General features: G+C 35.0%; 1 protein-coding gene across 3 annotated transcripts in view; it reads left to right on the forward strand.

The window, feature by feature from the left end:
• Positions 1–19,620, forward strand: part of USP9X (ubiquitin specific peptidase 9 X-linked) — a 162,876-nt gene that overhangs the window by 70,300 nt on the left and 72,956 nt on the right. For all 3 annotated transcript variants that reach the window (XM_013057508.2, XM_004754912.2, XM_004754913.2), the window contains exons 3-13: positions 581–726; positions 2,767–2,846; positions 4,726–4,838; positions 6,066–6,284; positions 8,666–8,781; positions 8,992–9,243; positions 9,315–9,453; positions 11,714–11,866; positions 12,979–13,083; positions 17,338–17,544; positions 18,760–18,896. In XM_013057508.2, coding sequence (XP_012912962.1) covers positions 581–726; positions 2,767–2,846; positions 4,726–4,838; positions 6,066–6,284; positions 8,666–8,781; positions 8,992–9,243; positions 9,315–9,453; positions 11,714–11,866; positions 12,979–13,083; positions 17,338–17,544; positions 18,760–18,896 — 1,667 coding nt within the window. The remainder of the gene's footprint in view (positions 1–580; positions 727–2,766; positions 2,847–4,725; positions 4,839–6,065; positions 6,285–8,665; positions 8,782–8,991; positions 9,244–9,314; positions 9,454–11,713; positions 11,867–12,978; positions 13,084–17,337; positions 17,545–18,759; positions 18,897–19,620) is intronic.

The following is a 19,620-nucleotide window of genomic DNA, read 5'->3' on the forward strand; positions in this document are numbered from 1 at the left end:
GAGAACGAAGCAGGCTCCCCGTGGAGCAGAGAGCCTGAAGCGGGGCTTGATCCCAGAACGCTGGGATCATGACCTAAGCCGAAGGCTTTAAGCCACTGAACCACCCAGGTGCTCCGAACCATGAAGTTTTAATAATTGTTTGGGTAGTAGTTTGAGACAAGGGAAAATGCTGAATAGAATTTTCCCCTTCAAATTAAAAAATGAAAGTTACAATTCAGAACCTTCCATATGTGAAATGCATTGTTTCATATTTGTACAATAATTCCTATTGTGGCAAGGCTTGTATAATGGGAAACCTGGATTCAAATCCTGACCGTAGAGTTGGAACTGTGTGACCTTGGGCTAATTACTGACTGACTGAATTTGTTTAAATGGCTGTTCAATACTTCTTAGGATGTTAAAGATTAAATAAAATTATTTTAAAACATAGCACAAAGAATACCTGAAACATTTTAAGTTTACAATGATTTTATCTTTAAAATTTTATTCTTTTACCCTAATCTCTGTTGGTGTTTGTATTATTAGATACTGTACATATGTTATAAAAACCTAAATCTGGAATATCTAATTTTTAATTAAGACTTCATCGCCTGATTCTTCCAATGAAAATTCCCCGGCAACTCCCCCAGATGAGCAAGGTCAAGGTGATGCCCCACCACAGCTTGAAGATGAGGAACCTGCATTTCCGCATACTGACCTGGCAAAGTTGGATGATATGATCAATAGGTGAGTTTGATTTGTTTTGTTTTGTTTTAAAGCGTGTAATACACAGGAAATCCCAACAGTTCTGCAGCATATTAATTAGTAGTAAGAAAAGAGAGTGGGCAGAAATACCACAGTAGCCACATTGCCTCCTTAAAGCCTTAACATCTTAGCGCTTACCAAGTGCTTTGTAACTCATGATTCTTAATCAGGGAGTAACAATGTCAATAAAAGTTTTTAGATTTATGATGATGACCCAAGCTGGCTGGTGTGTTTCTGAAGTAGAACCATATATGTGATTTCCCTCTTTCAGAGTTTATGAAGATTTTTTTTCCCTTTTTTGGTATGTTGGTTGCTACCGTAGTTGGATGATTTCTTAATTTTTGCATGGTCCTGAGGTAAGCCAGGTCATTAGAACATTGAGTTCTTCAGAGCCTGCCTCTTGTGAACCCTTGACTAGCCTAAGGCATTTAACCATCTCAGCCCTTTGTTTTTCTTGATCTTCTCCTCAGGGGCAAGTTCAGAGTATAATTTTTTATACTTGAAGTGGAAGACTCAGAGAGAGTGAAAGTTTAATCTTGTGTACAGGGGAAATTAAGATTTAAAGAAGATAAGGAAAGAGTGTGTAGGGGAATCCCCACATGGCTATGGTCTCCACCAGGCTGTGGGCTCAATGAGTGCATGCTAGGGAGGTGTGACAAACCCCCTCCCCTACCCTAAAAAGGAAAATACACACACATATAAGCATTTGCCTTACTAAATTTTCTTGTTCTTTTTCACTTTATAAAAATAAGTTAATGCTGTTAATGTATATAATAGAAGGGAAACTCCTTATATTTTTTTTCCCAAAGAATTCAGATTACATAAGTAATAAAATTATGTACTATTAAACATGGAAATACTATGTTGATAAATTTCTGCAATATCCTTCTTCTGTACACACATCCCAACAAAAAATTACCTACAATAAGATGTATGCTCTTCACATTATGTTTACTATCATTTGTATTGATTTTTTCTACAGATAGATTTTTACTACATCATTTTGTAACTAGCTTTCCTCACTTTATCTTGAAAATTTTCCTGTTTTTAACTCACTGTTTTTAATAGTATATTTGAAGGAACATATTAACTGTGATTCCAGTAGATACCTGTAGTAATGGTATACAATGAATTGTAGCAAAAAAAAATCAGAAATCCTGTAAAGTTAATGTCCCTGACTATTCTTTTTCTATACAGAGACATAGCAAAAGGTTTTACTGTTGCTTTTTCTTTCTGTCTGGTGACTGGAGGTTGTTAGTAAAGGGTACTTCTTAGCAGACTTGAGGACAAAGTTGCATTATTAGCAAATTCTCAGGGGAAGAAAAATACATACTATATTTTAATGTGAATAAAAGCAATCACAAAGGTGGTATGCATTTGTTTTTAATAGATTACATAGGACACTTTTTCCTCAAAACCAGAGTTTTGGGAGCAGTGAGGAGGAAGGGATATAGGGAAGGACGGCCACAGAGATGGTTGGGCTGCCCTTGGGGCCAGAGAAAGTACCACTTGGGTGCATGTTGCATCCTTGTTGGAGGGAGAAGGGTACCTGTGGAGGCAGAGAGACCTGGAGAGCCACATCTCACTTGACTTCCAGGAAAAATAGACAAATTATGAATTGAGGCAGAATTCTGTTATTTTCCACCTAAATTTTTCTCCTTTGTGAGGAAATGGAAGACCGCTGAGAGGTTCATTGTAACAAATCCTGAAAGAGCACTTTTCTATGAACTTGAACAATAGGTATCTATTTAATTGACACTTGATTATTGTAGTTTCATGTTCTGTGATATTAAAATAATCCCCCCTGCTATCTTTTGACAGTCCTTTAAAAGAAAATTGTAGAGATGACAGATGGAGCTTAGTTTCACAAAGCAGATATTCTGCCAACCTTGTTGTTTTAATATTTTAATGTTTTTTAATACTAATATTTAATATTTTCATGCTGAGGTAATTATAATTAGTCATTTATAGTGCTTTAGAGTACAACCAATAAACTGCTTTTTATATTATTAAAACTCTTAGGCCTCGATGGGTGGTTCCAGTTTTGCCGAAAGGGGAATTAGAAGTGCTTTTAGAAGCTGCTATTGATCTTAGTAAAAAAGGTAAGTTAGGTGTTCTTAACGCTTTTCATAATGCATGCTACTAATAGAGTTTCACTTCATCCCTGAAGACTTTGTTCTCTGTCATAAGCACTTACTGTATATTCCTGGACTAGAACACCTCACTAAGTTTTGCTGTGGCTTATCATATATCCCTGGAGCAAGGGTTCAGAGCCTTTGGACAACCTTCAGGGCATGTTCGTGAACTTGCTGAAGTTCCACATAAAATTTTTGTATATTCATTTTTAAACTAAACTGTCTAGTTTACATGTTGATTTTTTTAATTAAGAAAAGATTTTTCCCCCAAAAGATAAAAAGACTTGAAAGATAAGGTCTAGTGTTTTACCTTGTCTAGAAGTGAAAGCTTGATGGAATTGATCATACTTTCTAGTTACTTTGGTCTGCTCTAGGTATAGTTGAATTCTCTTAGCAAAGGACAACTATTATAATATTCTCTTCGTTTTTGAGGCATTGGAGATTAAGTTAAATGGCAATAACATTTCAGTTTTTGTAATTGGGTAGCCATGGATGTATTCTAACTATCATTAGGATTATCACAGTTGAAGTTGATTATAAAAATTAATCTGCTTATGTCTGTCTCACTCCGTGGCAAGGGTGATATTTCCTTTGTCTTAGAATAATTACCTTCCTTCATTTAAAGAAAGCCTCCACACCTTTTTTAATCTTGTAAAAATACATTTCCAGATGGCAAATGCTTACCACCAAATTTCTTTTGTTTGTTTGCACATTTATTAATTGAGCAAATTTTTGAAGACTTTTATACTAGGCATGTTCTGGGTCCTGACTGTATAATGATATGTAAGAACACCTAATGGTATTTAATATTCACTGACATTCTCTGGACATGTAGCCGCCCATCCCCATCTTTCTTTTCTGGGACGGTGGTTTATTTTGGTCAAGGTTCAGGTTTTTAAATATAATACTGAGTTTAAAAGTCCTCTCTTCTGCACAGTTCAGAATCACAGAACACTTTATATACAAATTGAATAACTTTTCACTTTGTCCTCAAACGTTAAAGATTTTCAAGGGGCACCTGGGTGGCTTAGTTGGTTTAGCGTCTGACTTTTGATTTTGGCTCAGATCATGATCTCAGGGTGGTGAGCTCAACCCTGATGAGTTGGGCTCCGCACTGAGTGTGGAATCTGCTTAAGATTCTCTCTCTTTCTCCCTCTGCCCTCCTTGTACAACCCCGTGCTCGCTCATACTCTTTATCTAACACCAAAAAATAATACTTACAAAAAAAGTTTTCTCTGTGTTTGGCCAGGGAGGGCATGTGGCTCAGTTGCCTTTCTGAAGTCAGATGAAATGAAGCAAAGCTATAAAGAAGCATAGATGCTGGGGCAGTGAAAGACACTGAGACAAAACAATTTATCTTACTCAGTGAAACACTTAGGTAGAGTATTCTAAGGGTATTGGTGTCTAGCCAAAATAAGATTTTAAAAATAGTTGTGAAACATCATTTTCTAAGTTTTTATTTTCAGAGAGTAAAATGCAATGAAGCATTTAGATTCCCTTTCAGTGGTACTGGTAACCATTTTACATTTAAGGTATAGAGTCCTAATTTGAAATGTTTTCAATTCACCTTATTTGGTTTGATGTACTTTATACAATTAAGTAGTTTTAAAATTCATTTAAGATTTTGTTTCTGAATCAGTTACCTTTTTGACACATAGGAACTTTGATAATACTTGTCTGTTTATCTTTTTGATCTCTTAACAATAGATAATGGTATAAGTTTTTTCCAAAGCTAGTCTGAACTTCTTAGCTATTAGTGAAAAGTTTATTTTTACCATGTAATTGGGCATTTTGAGACAATCAGAAAAATGCTTTCTTTACATTCATTTTTCTTCCCTTTTCTTAGGCCTTGATGTTAAAAGTGAAGCTTGTCAGCGATTTTTCCGAGATGGGCTAACAATATCATTCACTAAAATCCTTACAGATGAGGCAGTGAGTGGCTGGAAGTTTGAAATTCATGTGAGTCTTGCATTTGACTTTAATCAGATTTTCATAGTGATGCCTGTGAATGTTTTCTCATATATTTGTAAAATATATATTTGGTTGTATATTTGATAAATTAATTGATTTAAAGGGTGTAATACTGAGGCACTTTAAATATACTTGTTATAAATAATAATTTCTATCAAAGGAAGCATGATCTTTTGGAGTGTAAGGTTTAGAGTTAGAACTCTCCTGGATTCTCAGATATCTTGTGACCCTAGCCAAGTTACCGCGTTTCATTAATTGTGAGATGCACCACAGATTCATTTTATGTACCACTAAGGAAGGAGAACACCCAAGATGGGCAATCTGGTATCTGGGACACAAAGGGTCAGTGTAGAGAAGTAAACTTAATCATACAGAAAGAGATGTGAAAGAAACCTGTTCTGTATGTCTCAACCATAGCATCTTAGAGGGGTAAAAAGTCTCCTGAGAATTTAAACAACAAACGACTATTCAAAGAGTTTTTGGTAATTTGAAATCAAATTATACTTTCGAAACAAAAAAATCCTTAAATGGTCTAAAGTTCATGGTATGCCCAAGTGATTGGCAGAAGTAGACACAGTTTTTCTTTACAACACCTTCAGTTGAAGAAACTCCTATGCATTGATAAATGAAATTTGAGAGAAAAAGTAAAACATGCATCTTAGATTGATGAAATGCTGTAAGTACTCCAAGTCTCTGTTCTCTATTCCACTCTGGAAATCTGGTCATAAGTTGTGAGGCAGATATTTTTGTGCTCTGTGGACTATTTTTCAAATACAACCATAGCACAAAAATCCCATCATCGTACTACCTTTGTAAGTGAAGAAATGGAAACTTTGGAGATGCTGTCAGACAATAACAAATCTGTTCCATCTTGGATAATTAATATATTGTGTAGATTTTAGAATTGCTGCTTCTTGTGTACAAATTCCAAAGAGGGGGAAAAAATAGTAATTTGGACCTTGTCTGTAGACACAGGGCAGTGTCTACTTCATTTCATAAGCTGTTGCAAATGGCTTTTTAAAGTAAGTACTATATAAAAGATAGTAAATGTTCATTTGGCATTTTGGTATATCAGTTTGATCCCAGTATTAAACATTTGATCAGTATTAAAATATGGAGAGATCATAGTTAAAATACAGTTAAGATGGGAAGATATTTCTATTTGGAGTTGCAGTGTTTTGATCTTACAAATGCCCTTTCTTTCTCATATAACAGAGGTGTATTATCAACAATACTCATCGTCTGGTGGAGCTATGTGTGGCCAAGTTGTCCCAAGACTGGTTTCCACTTCTAGAACTTCTCTCCATGGCCTTAAATCCTCATTGCAAATTCCATATCTACAATGGTACACGTCCATGTGAATCTGTTTCCTCAAGTGTTCAATTGCCTGAAGATGAACTCTTTGCTCGTTCTCCAGACCCTCGCTCACCAAAAGTGTGTTGGTTTGTTATTTTCATAATTAATACAGTTTTGCTCTGCCACAGAGCAATAAAAGATCTGACGTGAGGAAGGGATTTTGCATTGTTTTGTGTTTTGGATTCTGTTTTCTTCCCCAGCTTTACTGAAGCATAACTGTCAAAATTGTTTTGAGTTGTGTTTTTTTGTTTGTCTTTTTGTTTTTTCTTTCTTTTAGCTTTCTCCATGTAGTTAGTTCCCATTGTCTTCTGCTCAGCCCTTTGGGAAATAGTCATAAATTAGGTTATATGAAGCAGGCCATACTTTCCTCATTAATAAGAATAGAATAGGAGGTGACTTTGACCCAAGGCCATGATCACTGTGACATTCTAATGTTTTGACTTCAGGGTCAAGTATATATCCTACAAATGCCTGATAATGTGGCATTAAAGTAAAATTATAAAAATTCTAAATGGAAGCAAATAGTAATGAAATATCTATGTGTGTGTGTGTACACATATATGTACACACACACACCATTGTAAAAGTTCTCGAATGTAAATTATCTATATTGGCATAAATAGTATTCAGAATAACAAAGCTATCCCTAAACTGTTCATCTTTTAATAAATATTAGATAATATATAGTTTTTAATTTTTAGAATTTAGGGAGAGTTTTTATTTCAGTTTTTTAAGATTTTTATTTATTTGAGAGGAAGAGTGAGCAAGAGAGCACAAGCAGAAAGAGGGAGAAGCAGACTCCGCACTGAGTAGAGAGCCCCACCCAGGTGCACCTTTAGGAGACTTTTTAATATTGTGGGCCTTGTAAAAAGGAAAACCCAGCCAGGAAAATCTGAATTTATACATAAAACTTTAGGTTTATTCTGTTAAAAGTGAAAATCCTCAAAATGTGTTAAACGATATGTTATAGCTGAAAACATAGGAAGATTAGCTTTAGACTTTTTTTTAAAAATTTTGAGCACATATATGTATACATAACTATTGAGTATATTGGATTGTTAGTCTCATTCCAGTTACTTGAGAAATGGAAATACAGAATTGCTGAATGCCATAAGGGACTGGGAATTAAAATGCTCAGCTTTTTAATTGTTTTGAATTAGCTTCTTAAGACCAAAGAAAAATGTAGGAAAATGCTATAATGAACTTACATAGAAAAGTGTCATTCATTTAGTGGAGAATTTAATTGATTTTGACATAAAATCCTATCAAAACTACCTTTAGCTTACATATTGTCTGTTTGAAAGCAGTCACCTTATACTTCATTTTCCCTTTGTCCTAGACATGTTTTTTTTTGTTGTTTTTGTTTTTGAGTAGCTGTATAAGTTATTTTTGCTTAAGGACTTAGCAAGATTACCTTTTTTTCTCCCCTTGGTTTTCCCTCAGTGGACTCTGAAATGTGGTCTTTTAGAAGAAACCAAGGTATAAAAGGTTATCTTGGGTACATAAATTTTTAAATACATTTGATTGTAGATCTGTATATAATCTCTTCATTGTTTTAAGTTTTTACATGTAAGCATGCTTTAACACCACACACCATTGGCTGTTTCAGTTGCGTTGTACCGTTAGTTACTTCTGTCCCTTACAGAAGAGTTTGAAAGATGATCCATACTTAACTGCATTGTGTTTACCTCAAGCTGAGAACTGGGGCCCTCATGTGAGCCAGCAAAAGCATTAACCAGTATGTTCTAGTTAAGAACAACAGATAATAATACCAGTGGTTAGCTTTTAATTAATAGTTTGCTCTCAAGCTTTCAGATTATTGTATTTATAGGGAACGTTTAATTATTTACAACTACAGTAAAAAATGAATTCAAGGGGCGCCTGGGTGGCTCAGCGGGTTAAGCGTCTGCCTTCGGCTCAGGTCATGATCCCAGGGTCCTGGGATGGAGCCCCACATTGGGCTCCCTGCTTGGCAGAGAACCTGCTTCTCCCTCTGTCTGCTGCTCTGCCTACTTGTGCTCTCTATCGCTCCATCAAATGAATAAATAAAATCTTTTTTTAAAAAAATGAATTCAGACATTATCTTAGGTTACCAAATATCCTTTCCTTATTTTTCAAAGATTTTTTTTTTAATCCCCCTAAACTTTAAATAATAACTTTCAGATAATAAGATACTCTATAATGGGATCTCTGAAATAGAAACATGGCTTCTAATTCCTGTTCACCAGCTCTTTTGGTAAATCCAGCTGTGCCCTACTGATCTGATCTGTACTGCTGCTTATGCTTTTTTCTCATAGACAGGGATTACTGTGAATAATATGTAATTTATTTCAAAGATGATTTTACATAATTTTCTGTTTCTGAATTTCCTATTTCTAGTTTGTTTCAATCAAATTACTTCAGATGGTGTTTTTTCCTTAAAAGTAGGAAGTCAGTCTTTTTCTTTAACTCTATTACAGGGTTGGCTGGTGGATCTTCTCAACAAGTTTGGCACTTTGAATGGGTTCCAGATTTTGCATGATCGTTTTATTAATGGATCAGCATTAAATGTTCAAATAATCGCAGCCCTTATAAAGTAAGTTTGTTTTCAAATGGATCTTCAGTGTGTTCTAGGAATTGCTACTTAATTCCTTGGTAAAAAATTTTCTTTTTTTCAAGTATGGTTTCCTCTTTAACTGATAACTTGGATTTTTTTAAAAGCAATGTAAGTAAGTCTGAGTTTAGTCCTAGTTGATTGTAAGAAAGTGAGTATTACAAGAGGTTTTTTTTGTCTTTCTTCTTTCAGACCATTTGGGCAATGCTATGAGTTTCTCACTCTTCATACAGTGAAAAAGTACTTTCTTCCAGTAATAGAAATGGTTCCACAGTTTTTAGAAAACTTAACTGATGAAGAGCTGAAAAAAGAAGCAAAGAATGAAGCCAAAAATGATGCCCTTTCAATGATTATTAAATCTTTGAAGAATTTGGCTTCAAGGGTTCCAGGACAAGAAGAAACTGTAAAAAATTTAGAAATATTTAGGTTAAAAATGATACTTAGGTAAGATGTTTTCCTCTTAAAATAAACTGTGAATATTTAGAATCCTATTTAACACTGACTTTCTCTTCTAGATTACTGCAAATTTCGTCTTTCAATGGAAAGATGAATGCACTGAATGAGGTTAATAAGGTGATATCTAGTGTGTCTTACTACACTCATCGACATGGTAACCCTGAGGAGGAAGAGTGGCTCACAGCTGAACGAATGGCAGTAAGTCCTTTGGTTCTTCTTTCATGAATAAAAATCTGCCTAAGGCAAAAATTAGAATGGCTTTACTTAACATAGTAATAACATTTTAAAGAAAACCTTGAGACTGGGACATGTTGGGACTGATTTATGACTCTTAATTCTCAGAACTTTTTGTAATAACATAGCTTATTTGGTAGTGATACAGGTAGCTTCACACATCTTTGATAAATTTACTGCTGAATGTAGGTATTCCAAAGTAATTATAAGCTTGTTGGGAGGGTTTGGTTGAAGTGGAGTAGATAAAGGTGATCTTGGGGATAGATTGGATAGTATCTGGTACCTGATGAATGAAGTGGCCTATCGTTCACTTCACTGATGCCACTTCCAGATCTTAAAACAGGAAATACAATTACTGGAAGAAGGTGTACATGAATTAATATTTTATTATTTTAAGAACCTCACTTAAGCACTTCTGTGCATACTGTTCTAATGTTGAATGTTTAGGAAACTTTACCATAGATCCTGCTTTTTTGCCCCCCCCCCCTTTTTTTTTGAAGCTGTCATTTATTTTAGAGAGTTACACAAGTGGGGGTAGGGGCAGAAGGAGAAAGAACGAAGGAGAGAGAGAATATATCCAGCAGACTCCCCAATGAGTATAGAGCCTGGCGTGGGGATCAATCCCACAATCCATAAGATCATGACCTGAGCCAAGACCCAGCTGAGCCACCCATGCACCCCTTACCATAGATACTTCTCTATTTTGTAGTTTTAAAATACATAAGTATGCCACTTAAAAAATATTGGAGGAATAACTTAGTGCATAGTATCTGACAGTACTGAACAGACATCTTAACAGAACTGACCTTGCTCTCATGGCAGCTTCAGTTTAATAGGGGAAACAACTATTTGGATGTGATAAAGAGGATGTGGAAGAAGCATAGACATTGGCCCTGTGTTAGGGGTTAGGTGTAAAACATCTGATTTTGTATATGTGATTTGTGCGTCTAGTTTGTTGGGAAGCTGAACGCTGCTTCTCAGAGTATGGTCTGTGGTCAGCTTCTGGTCCTTGAACCATTGCCAGTGCTAGAGGAGTACAGAAAATGGCATCAAATGTTTAGAAACTTCTGTAGCAATTTGACATTGCCTCATACTTCCTGTGTTTTACAAACGTACCTGTAACAGATTAGAAATAAAAATGGACCTTTACCACCTGAGAAGTGTGCTTATCCAGCACATTTGGGGGCTTAATACTTTATTATTCTCATTAAGTTGAATACTGTAAAATTAAACAATATGGGCTGTTACCTTTTTGTAATAAACCTATTACCTTTTTGAGAGCAAGGTCAGTTCTGTTAAGATGTCTGTTCAGTACTGTCAGACACCATGCACTAAGTTATTCCTCCAATATTTTTTAAGTGGCATACTTAAGTATTTTAAAACTACAAAATAGAGAAGTATCTATGGTAAGTTAGTTTTCTTCTATTGGTATAGAAAATAAATGCCATTCAGCAACATAGTGTAGTGTTACAGAAACACAGGCTTATGAAGCATGTAGCCTTATTTTCAGTTCCACTTCTAACACTTCTGAGCCTGTTTACTCTTCCATAATAGGATAATATTTCCCTCATTGGGATTGTTTGGAAGATTAAAGTGCTACTGGATAAGCAGTAGTAGCATAATTGGTTAATAAAGCAAAAAATTAAAAGGGCGTGTTTTCACCAAAATCACAACCAGTGTAAGGAAACCAAAGATCTTAAAATGGATCTTGTTGCCCACTCTGCCTGAACCATGGTGCTTGCTATACTTAAATAACACTTCCCTGTGTAAGTGCTAGAGTAGAACCTTTTTTTTTTTTAAGATTTTATTTATTTGACAAAGTAACAGTGAGAGAGGAACTCTAGCAAGGAGAGTGGGAGAGGGAGAAGCAGACTTCCCATGGAGCAAGGAACCCAATGTGGGGCTCAATCCCAGGACCCAGGGATCATAACCTGAGCCAAAGGCAGATGCTTAATGACTGAGCCACCCAGGCACCCCTGGAGTAGAATCTTCTTAATAATTGCACTATTTCTGATTCATGGAAACATTTCTGTATGTGCAAAATTGTTATATGAAATTACTAGGTTTTTTCATAGTTTGAATTAAAACAGCACATAAACCTATTACATTAGTCTGTTTTTTTTTTAATTCCTACTAATGAAAGTGTGAATAATATTTCATACATTTTTTTAAAAAGCTCCTGTGTTTGTTTGTTCTTTAAAAGAAGTTTTTGAATTATGTTTAGGAATGGATACAGCAGAACAATATCTTATCCATAGTATTGCGAGATAGTCTGCATCAACCACAGTATGTAGAAAAGCTAGAGAAGATTCTTCGTTTTGTCATTAAAGAAAAAGCTCTGACTTTACAAGATCTTGATAATATCTGGGCAGCACAGGTAAGAAGTTTCAGATGTGACTCTTTGCTTTTTACAAAAAAGATACTAAAAACTAAATAGAGTAGTTGTGAAACAGGATGACCGCTTACATGGTTTGACTTCTGGTACATTTAAATGCTCATGATTTATAGAAATCTTATCAAGAATCTTTTTAAAATAGCCAGTAATACATATTTTTAAAGATTTGTGAAAGAAAAAAGATCTATGTAGTTATTTTAGAGAGAGCATGGGGAGGGACAGCAAGAGGGAAAGAGAAGAGAGTCTTAAGCAGACCCCATGCTGAGTGCAGAGCCCGACAGAGGGCTCAACCTCACGACCTGAGTCGAAACCAGGAGTCGGATGCTTAACCGACTGTGCCAACTAGGCACTCTGAAGCCGCTAATAATATTTTAAATATTCATCAGTTGCGTATGTTTGGTACAGGTTAGCAATTTGGGGTTTTTTTGTTTTGTTTTGTTTTTTAGTATTCATTACAAATTTTTGACTGAAGTATTTTATTCACACAGTGTTCTATTAGTTTCTTCATAAACTTAATTTGAAAAACAAACTTCAGTGTCAGTAGAGTTAAAATCACTAGATTGATTTATGTAGACATGTAATAATCCAAAGGATTTATAGCTTTTCTGAAAGAAAAGTAAAGTTTTTGGTTTCAGAGCTAGAAACTAGGTGATTCCTTTGATTACCTCAATGACAGGTTTTTACTGGGATCACTTGGAAGTATTGTTGAGTTTTAGATTACACAGCTTCATTTTTGAGTCTGTAGAAACCAAGGAAACATTCAGTTTTCCTTTTGAGCGCTTATGGTTTCAGTTTTGGAACAGTACCATTGGTGTGCCTTATTGTAATGTTAAAATTGACCCGTTTAAATTCAGTAAATTCAGATAAAGGCTCACATGAATTCCCAAGTACACATTAACCATGTATATCAAGAAATTAATTTGTCAGGTTTTAAAGGCCAGTTCTAAAGCATTTTTTATATGTATGAATTTTGTTATGTTCTACCCTTAGATAAAGCTGGTGGGAATAGTTTAATAGCTGTCAGCAGTCAATATACACAACTTTATCTGCTGTTCAAATTCTAATGTGCTATGTTTTCTTTGGTTTTTCAATAGGCAGGGAAGCATGAAGCCATTGTGAAGAACGTACATGATCTGCTGGCAAAGTTAGCATGGGATTTTTCTCCTGAACAACTTGATCATCTTTTTGATTGCTTTAAGGTAATAGCATAGTAAAGTTGTGCCACTTTGTTTTAATAAAATTACCTTATTAGATATTTGAGTTGCTCTTAGTCAATAAATACTTCAATAGAAATTATTTAACAATTCCTGGTGTGAAGGAATTGGTCGTCGTTTTTGTTTTGTTTTTTTTTTTTTAATGAGAACTTGTGGGGTTTTTTTTTTGTTTTTTTTTTTTTTAAGATTTTATTTATTTATTTGACAGACACAGCGAGAGAGGGAACACAAGCAGGGGGCAGTGAAAGAGAGAGAAGCAGGCTCCATACGGGGCTCAATCACAGAACCCTGGGATCATGACCCAAACTGAAGGCAGCCACCTAATGACGGAGCATCCAGGCTCCCTCCAATGAGAACTTAATGTTCATTTTTATAATAATAGCCCTTATAAATACGGAATCTTTTTTAAACTCAGGTTGTGAGTTTGGATTCCTTTTCCCTAGCAGTTTGAATTTTTATTAATAGGTTCAGGTGCTCTGTAGGACTTCAGGGAAGGACGATTGGTTGCAATAAAAAATAAAGTGTCAATAATGGGATTACCAATATCTTGGTATCCTGGGGTGATGTACACAGGCAAATGGAAGTGTAATTTATAAGGTAGCCCAAGAGTGCCCCTATAGCAATACCTGCATTGGTATCATTTTAAGGCCATATTGTGTTGTGGTCTCTCTATGGTTGCTAGTATTAGGTTTGTAAAAACCGTATGATTGGTAAATATGTGGATTAAGAACATACGACTTTAAGGCAATAGCAGTGTTCACAAGGGTAGAGGTGTGTTGTGTTAACAACTGGCATTGGATGATAAAGGTATCTTGTTTAAACTAACAGTTACACTGACTGCTTCGGGAACATAAGTTGCCACAACCATCTTGGAAATAGATTGGTATTTCTTGAAAAGTATAGAATTTTCTGGACTCATCAATTTGACTTTTCAATATATCCTCTAGAGGAACTCATGCATATGTGTGCCAGGATAACACTTTAATATTTGCAGCAGAATTATTTGTAATAGCAAGCAAGAGAATGGATAAATTGTGGAATGTTCCTACAGTGAAATAGTTCACAACAGTGAGAAGAAGCAGATTTGAGCAATTCAACCACATGGATGAGTCTAATAAAAGTTGAAGAAAGGAATAAAATCATATAATTCATATACCTTGATTGCATTAACATAAACTTCAGATTAAGACCCCAGCTAGCTTCTCAAATGTTGCTTACCATGTTGTTTTTTGATCTAGGTAATTGTTACACAGGTGTTTACATTATGTACTTTAGTAATGGTATATATTTATACCTTTCTTGATGGGTATTTCCCAATAGAAGAAAAAAATGTGAATTACTGGCTTATACCTCAGACCAGGTAAATCTGCATTACTTGGTATGAGGCCCGGGAGTCTGTATTTTAAGATGAATCTTAAGTATATTAAAATTGTAAATAATTGCCTTACGGAAAAATTCAGTTTGAAATCTATCAAAGGCAGCTTAGGAAATAATAGAATCCGTTATCATGGGTACTCTAAAATTAATTGTCATTCAGTTTTAATCTTGAAATGACTTCCGAATTCGCACGTACATGATCAAGATGGCCATGGTAGAAATAGAAAAGAAGAAAGAGGTCAATTGCTGTTACAGCCCCCGAACCCTCCTCTTTTAAGGATAATTTAAATATAATAACAGTCTAAATACAAACATGGATTGCATTCTTTTTTTCCCTCCCCTTGGCTAAGCTGGTGTTTACTGAGCACTTGTTATTTGGTAACAAGCACTGTTTTTTGAAATATTGAAACTTTGTCCTAAAGATGATTCAGAGGAAGCATGAAGTCCAGATCACTTTGCAGTTCTTTATGGACTGGAACCAAATGATTTCAGACATGTTGATTAGTTTTTATATAGGTATTTGCATAGTCTAGTTTTAAGTAAGTCTTTGTTCTTAAAGCAGTTATACCATTGTACAGTCACGTCAGGGTTTTCACATCCTTGCCAGCAGTTGTTTTTTGTCAGAATTTTGGATTTGTGACAGTCTGCTTGGTGTCAAGTGTCTCGTTGTGGTATTGGTTCTTAGATCCTTGATCACTAATGAGGTTGAACACCTTTTTATATGTTGCTTTTTCTTTATTTTATTGTGAAAACCCTACTGAAGTTTTGTTCCTAATTTTTCCTATTGGCTTGTTTTTTTCTTAGTGGTTTGTAGGAGTTCTTGGCATTCTCAGTGGTAGTCCTTATCAGTTCAAGTGTTGCAAAGAATTTCTCCCAGTCTGTCGTTGGTCTTTTTCACTCTCCATATGGTGGCTTTGGATGAATAGGTGTTCTTAACTAATTTTTTCCTTAGTTGATTTTGTGTGTAATTATTTTAGTATATATCCCTCAGAGATGAGTACATGAAGGAAAAAATATTATCATTATCATACCTAAAAAAATCTAATAGTTCTGTAGTACTGTCAAATAGTGTTGAACTTTAGTTTTCTCAGATCATTATTTTTGACATTTGTTTGAATCAGGATCCATACTTTGTAATTGGTTGTATCCGTCTCTCTTTGAATCTAGTTTCCCCCTTTTTCTTTTTCATTCTCCCTGCAATCTATTTGTTGAAGAAGCTATAATTAATGATTGTTGTGTTGTTTTATATCAATAGTATAAAATACAGGCTTGTGGAGGTTTTTTTTTCCCTTTTGCTAGAATACTTCATAGGTGGTCATGTGCTCTTAATTCAGGAGGCATGTAATGCCTAGTTACTTTTCAGTTAACTTTCTTAAGATCTTTTTTTTTTTTTTAAGATTTTATTTATTTACTTGACAGAGATGACAAGTAGGCAGAGAGGCAGACAGAGAGAGGAGGAAGCAGGCTCCCCGCTGAGCCGAGCGCCCGATGTGGGGCTCGATCTCAGGACCCTGGGATCATGACCTGAGCCAAAGGCAGAGGCTTTAACCCACTGAGCCACCCAGGCGCCCCACTTAAGATCTTCTTAATTGTATATCTAATATTTCAGTTTTTTTCATGTATCCTTAGACGTTTTTATGTTTTTCATAATTTTGAGGGGTCTATGAGGAATTATAAGTATGCGCTAAAGTTGTCTTCCAAGATAGCCCTTATTTATCAAATTGTAAATGTGTAATAATCCCATTGAAAGAATATCCTGTAATTAGCATAGTCATCCTTCTTTTGTTTGCTGTTAGGTTGATTTCACTTTATTTTCTAATAAAAACTCATTAGCAGCTTTATACCTACCTTTCTCATATTGTTTAGCAAAACATCCCTGGCCTTTACCCATTGCATGCCGCCATCAGACACACCTCACCCCAGGCGCATTGAATAAACTGGGCATTTGTAAAAATACCATTTTCAGAGGGGTTTTTTTCCCCATTGTGGAGATTTTAAATGAGTGTTGTATCTTCTAAATTGAAATGTAATAGCACCATGTCATTTCTGCATATTAGAAATTGTTTTTATTGGTTAAGAACAGACTTTGTTAGACTGTCTTGTTTTTATATGATTCATGCACAGTGTTCTCTCATCAGTTTTTAAAATTTATTATGAAAATCTTTGTATATATCAGGTTGTCATTGCCATCTTTTAATACAATTTTTCTTTTCTTTTTTAAGATTTTATTGATTTGAGAGAGATCACAAGAGCAGGGTGGGGTAGGGGCAGAGGGACATTGGGGCTGAATGCCATGACCCTGGGATCATGACCTGAGTAGAAGTCAGATGCTTAACTGACTGAGCCACCTAGGCACCCCTTAGTATAATTTTAAATTCACTAATAACAGACTGAATCTCAGGCAGTGGTTTTCAGCAAGTCAATTCCGCACCTCTCACCCCCACTATCAGAGATAATTTGGCAGGAAATGGATATAGTTTTTGTTGTCACAGCTGGGAGGAAGAGTTGCTACTAGCTTCTACTGGGTAGGGGCTAGGGATGCTGCTAAACATCGTACTGTGCACGGGACAGCCCCAACAACAAAAATTTCTCCAGCCTAAAATGTTAGTACCAAGGTTGAAAAACCCTGATGTTAAGTATTTAACTATAAAGAGGGTATTGTTTGGTTGGGTGTGGGGTTGTTTGTTTGTTTGTTTGTTTTGGTCCTCATGTTTAATTCTGCCCTATCTTATCTCAGTTATTACTAGAATAATTCTGTGCTCAGGTGTGTTTTTCCCATGAATATAGTTAATTCCATGATGCCTGATTTTATCACTGATGGGTAAATTTGTTGTTTCCATGTCATTTAAATTTTTTTTCTAGGCCAGCTGGACAAATGCAAGTAAAAAGCAGCGTGAAAAGCTACTTGAGCTGATACGTCGCCTTGCAGAAGATGATAAAGATGGTGTGATGGCGCACAAAGTGTTGAACCTACTATGGAATCTGGCCCACAGTGATGATGTACCTGTAGACATCATGGACCTGGCTCTCAGTGCCCACATAAAAATACTAGATTATAGTTGCTCACAGGTAAGGTGAACCTTCATTCTCAGGATGGCTTAAATCTAGAATAGTTCTACATCTTTTGATGTTAGTTTTGAAATGATCTTCAAGAATTGACTCACTTCCTTCGTGTAAGTCTGTCTTCCTCATGTTAGGTCTCTATGTCAAAATTTTGTGTATCATCTGAAAAGCATTTTAGTCTACTTGGGAGAAAGACAGTATTAAAAAAGAGAAAACCAGATTATATGGTAATAACATTGTCAAATGCATGGTGCTAAAATTACCAGTTTCAAATAGATCATAAGATACTAAAGCTGATGAGGGGCTTAAGAGGTAAGAGATTTGAGTTTTCTTTGCTCACAGGGAAATTAAGAAAAATTAATAGAATTTTCTAAATGGTAAACATTTTGAGCCTTGCCTGTGAGCAAATCACACAACAGCTTCCCTGTATTCTAACTTGTATCATGTTAACTATTAACTTATGGTAAAATGAAAATTGTTGATTAAATAATTTTCCATTTGTTTAAACTATTTGCTACACTGATGAACTGAAATTTAGGTGAGAGCTAGTAAGCTCAAGTAGGTGTGTGTGATTCTGATTTTTTTTAAAACATTTAAAACATTTGCTCGTGACAATTCATTAAATAGTATATCAAATACTAATAACCTTCAGTTTGAATTATTTCATTAAACAGAGACATACACACAAAAAGTAATCCAAACTTAAACTTCTTAGGTGCAGAAACCTGCATTTCTGATTACTGTTGATTTAGGGGAAGGAATAAATAAGGTATGAGGAGTGATCATATTTGAAATAATTTTGAGTTTGTAATACTTTTATGTGTCCATCTTTTTGTGTATATGTCCATATGTCCTTAGTTTTATTTTCCGTGAAACTCTTTTTAGCTTAGTTGCCATACCATTATTTTCTTGGTTAAATAGAAATTTTTGGTATCCCTCACTATGCTAAAACAGTCCCATGTAGAATAACAGTTGGGGTTTTGTATTACTGCTGAATTTTATTATATGATAAAATTCTTTGAAACATTGGATAGTGCTGTTTCACTTTTTGTCATTTTGGTAGTAAATGTGAAATAAAAATATATTCATTGCTTTTTAACACTGCTAAGCTCTTTTCTGCCATTATTACATGCTTGTGATAATTTATAAGAAGCCCTATTTTATCTTTGGAGATGGAGTTTTCCTGTGTATGACCTATCTAAAACTTTATTTTTGTTTAAGGACCGTGACACACAGAAGATCCAGTGGATAGATCGCTTTATAGAAGAACTTCGTACAAATGACAAATGGGTAATTCCTGCATTGAAACAAATTAGAGAAATTTGTAGTTTGTTCGGTGAAGCCCCTCAAAATTTGAGGTAAGGCTTTTAACAGAAAGTCTGAATATTTCTGTTTTTACATCTTATTGGGAAAAAAATAGCACTGTAACTTGGTAAAAGCATATTTTTCAAAAGAAAGTGGGAAGTTGATAGGCTAAGGGAAAGGTTAATTTAGAACAAATGACATATTCACATCCTTGATTTTATTGATGAGAAAGTAAGCCACAATTAAGTGATAAATACCAGAATCAGCAATATTCTGTATTACTCATGAAAGATGATAAGATATAGTTTAAAATATTTGATTGATTTTAGTTAAATTTCTGTTAGTGGTATGTATGTGTGTGTGTGTGTGTTTATACATACATACGTGTGTGTGTGTGTGTGTGTGTGTGTGTGTGTGTGTGTGTATTTATAAATATTGGTCTTTAATCATCTTACATGCCAAATTCTGGTTAGTAGAATAATTTGTCCTGGTATTTTTTAAGAGTTGGAATAGTTAACGTGGAAAGTTAAAAATAATGTTCAGAGAGAGAGAGTGAGAGAGCGCTAGGTGTTAGTACCAAGAATATTTATAGTGTGGTCAGGATTCCTGGGTACGACCATTGTGTCTAAATAGTCGTATCTTGTAAAGATTTGCTAATTGAAAGAAACGTGATTTTCTTATGTGTAAAATTAGATGATTGACAAAGATCCTTTGCAGCTCTAGATTATTGTGATTATGCCTAAGACAGAAAAGGCCATATATATTTTGGTTTCAGTG

Source organism: Mustela putorius, unplaced genomic scaffold (genome assembly GCF_011764305.1).
Source record: "Mustela putorius furo isolate JIRA1106 unplaced genomic scaffold, ASM1176430v1.1 tig00003836_pilon_pilon_pilon, whole genome shotgun sequence".
NCBI lineage: Eukaryota > Metazoa > Chordata > Mammalia > Carnivora > Mustelidae > Mustela > Mustela putorius.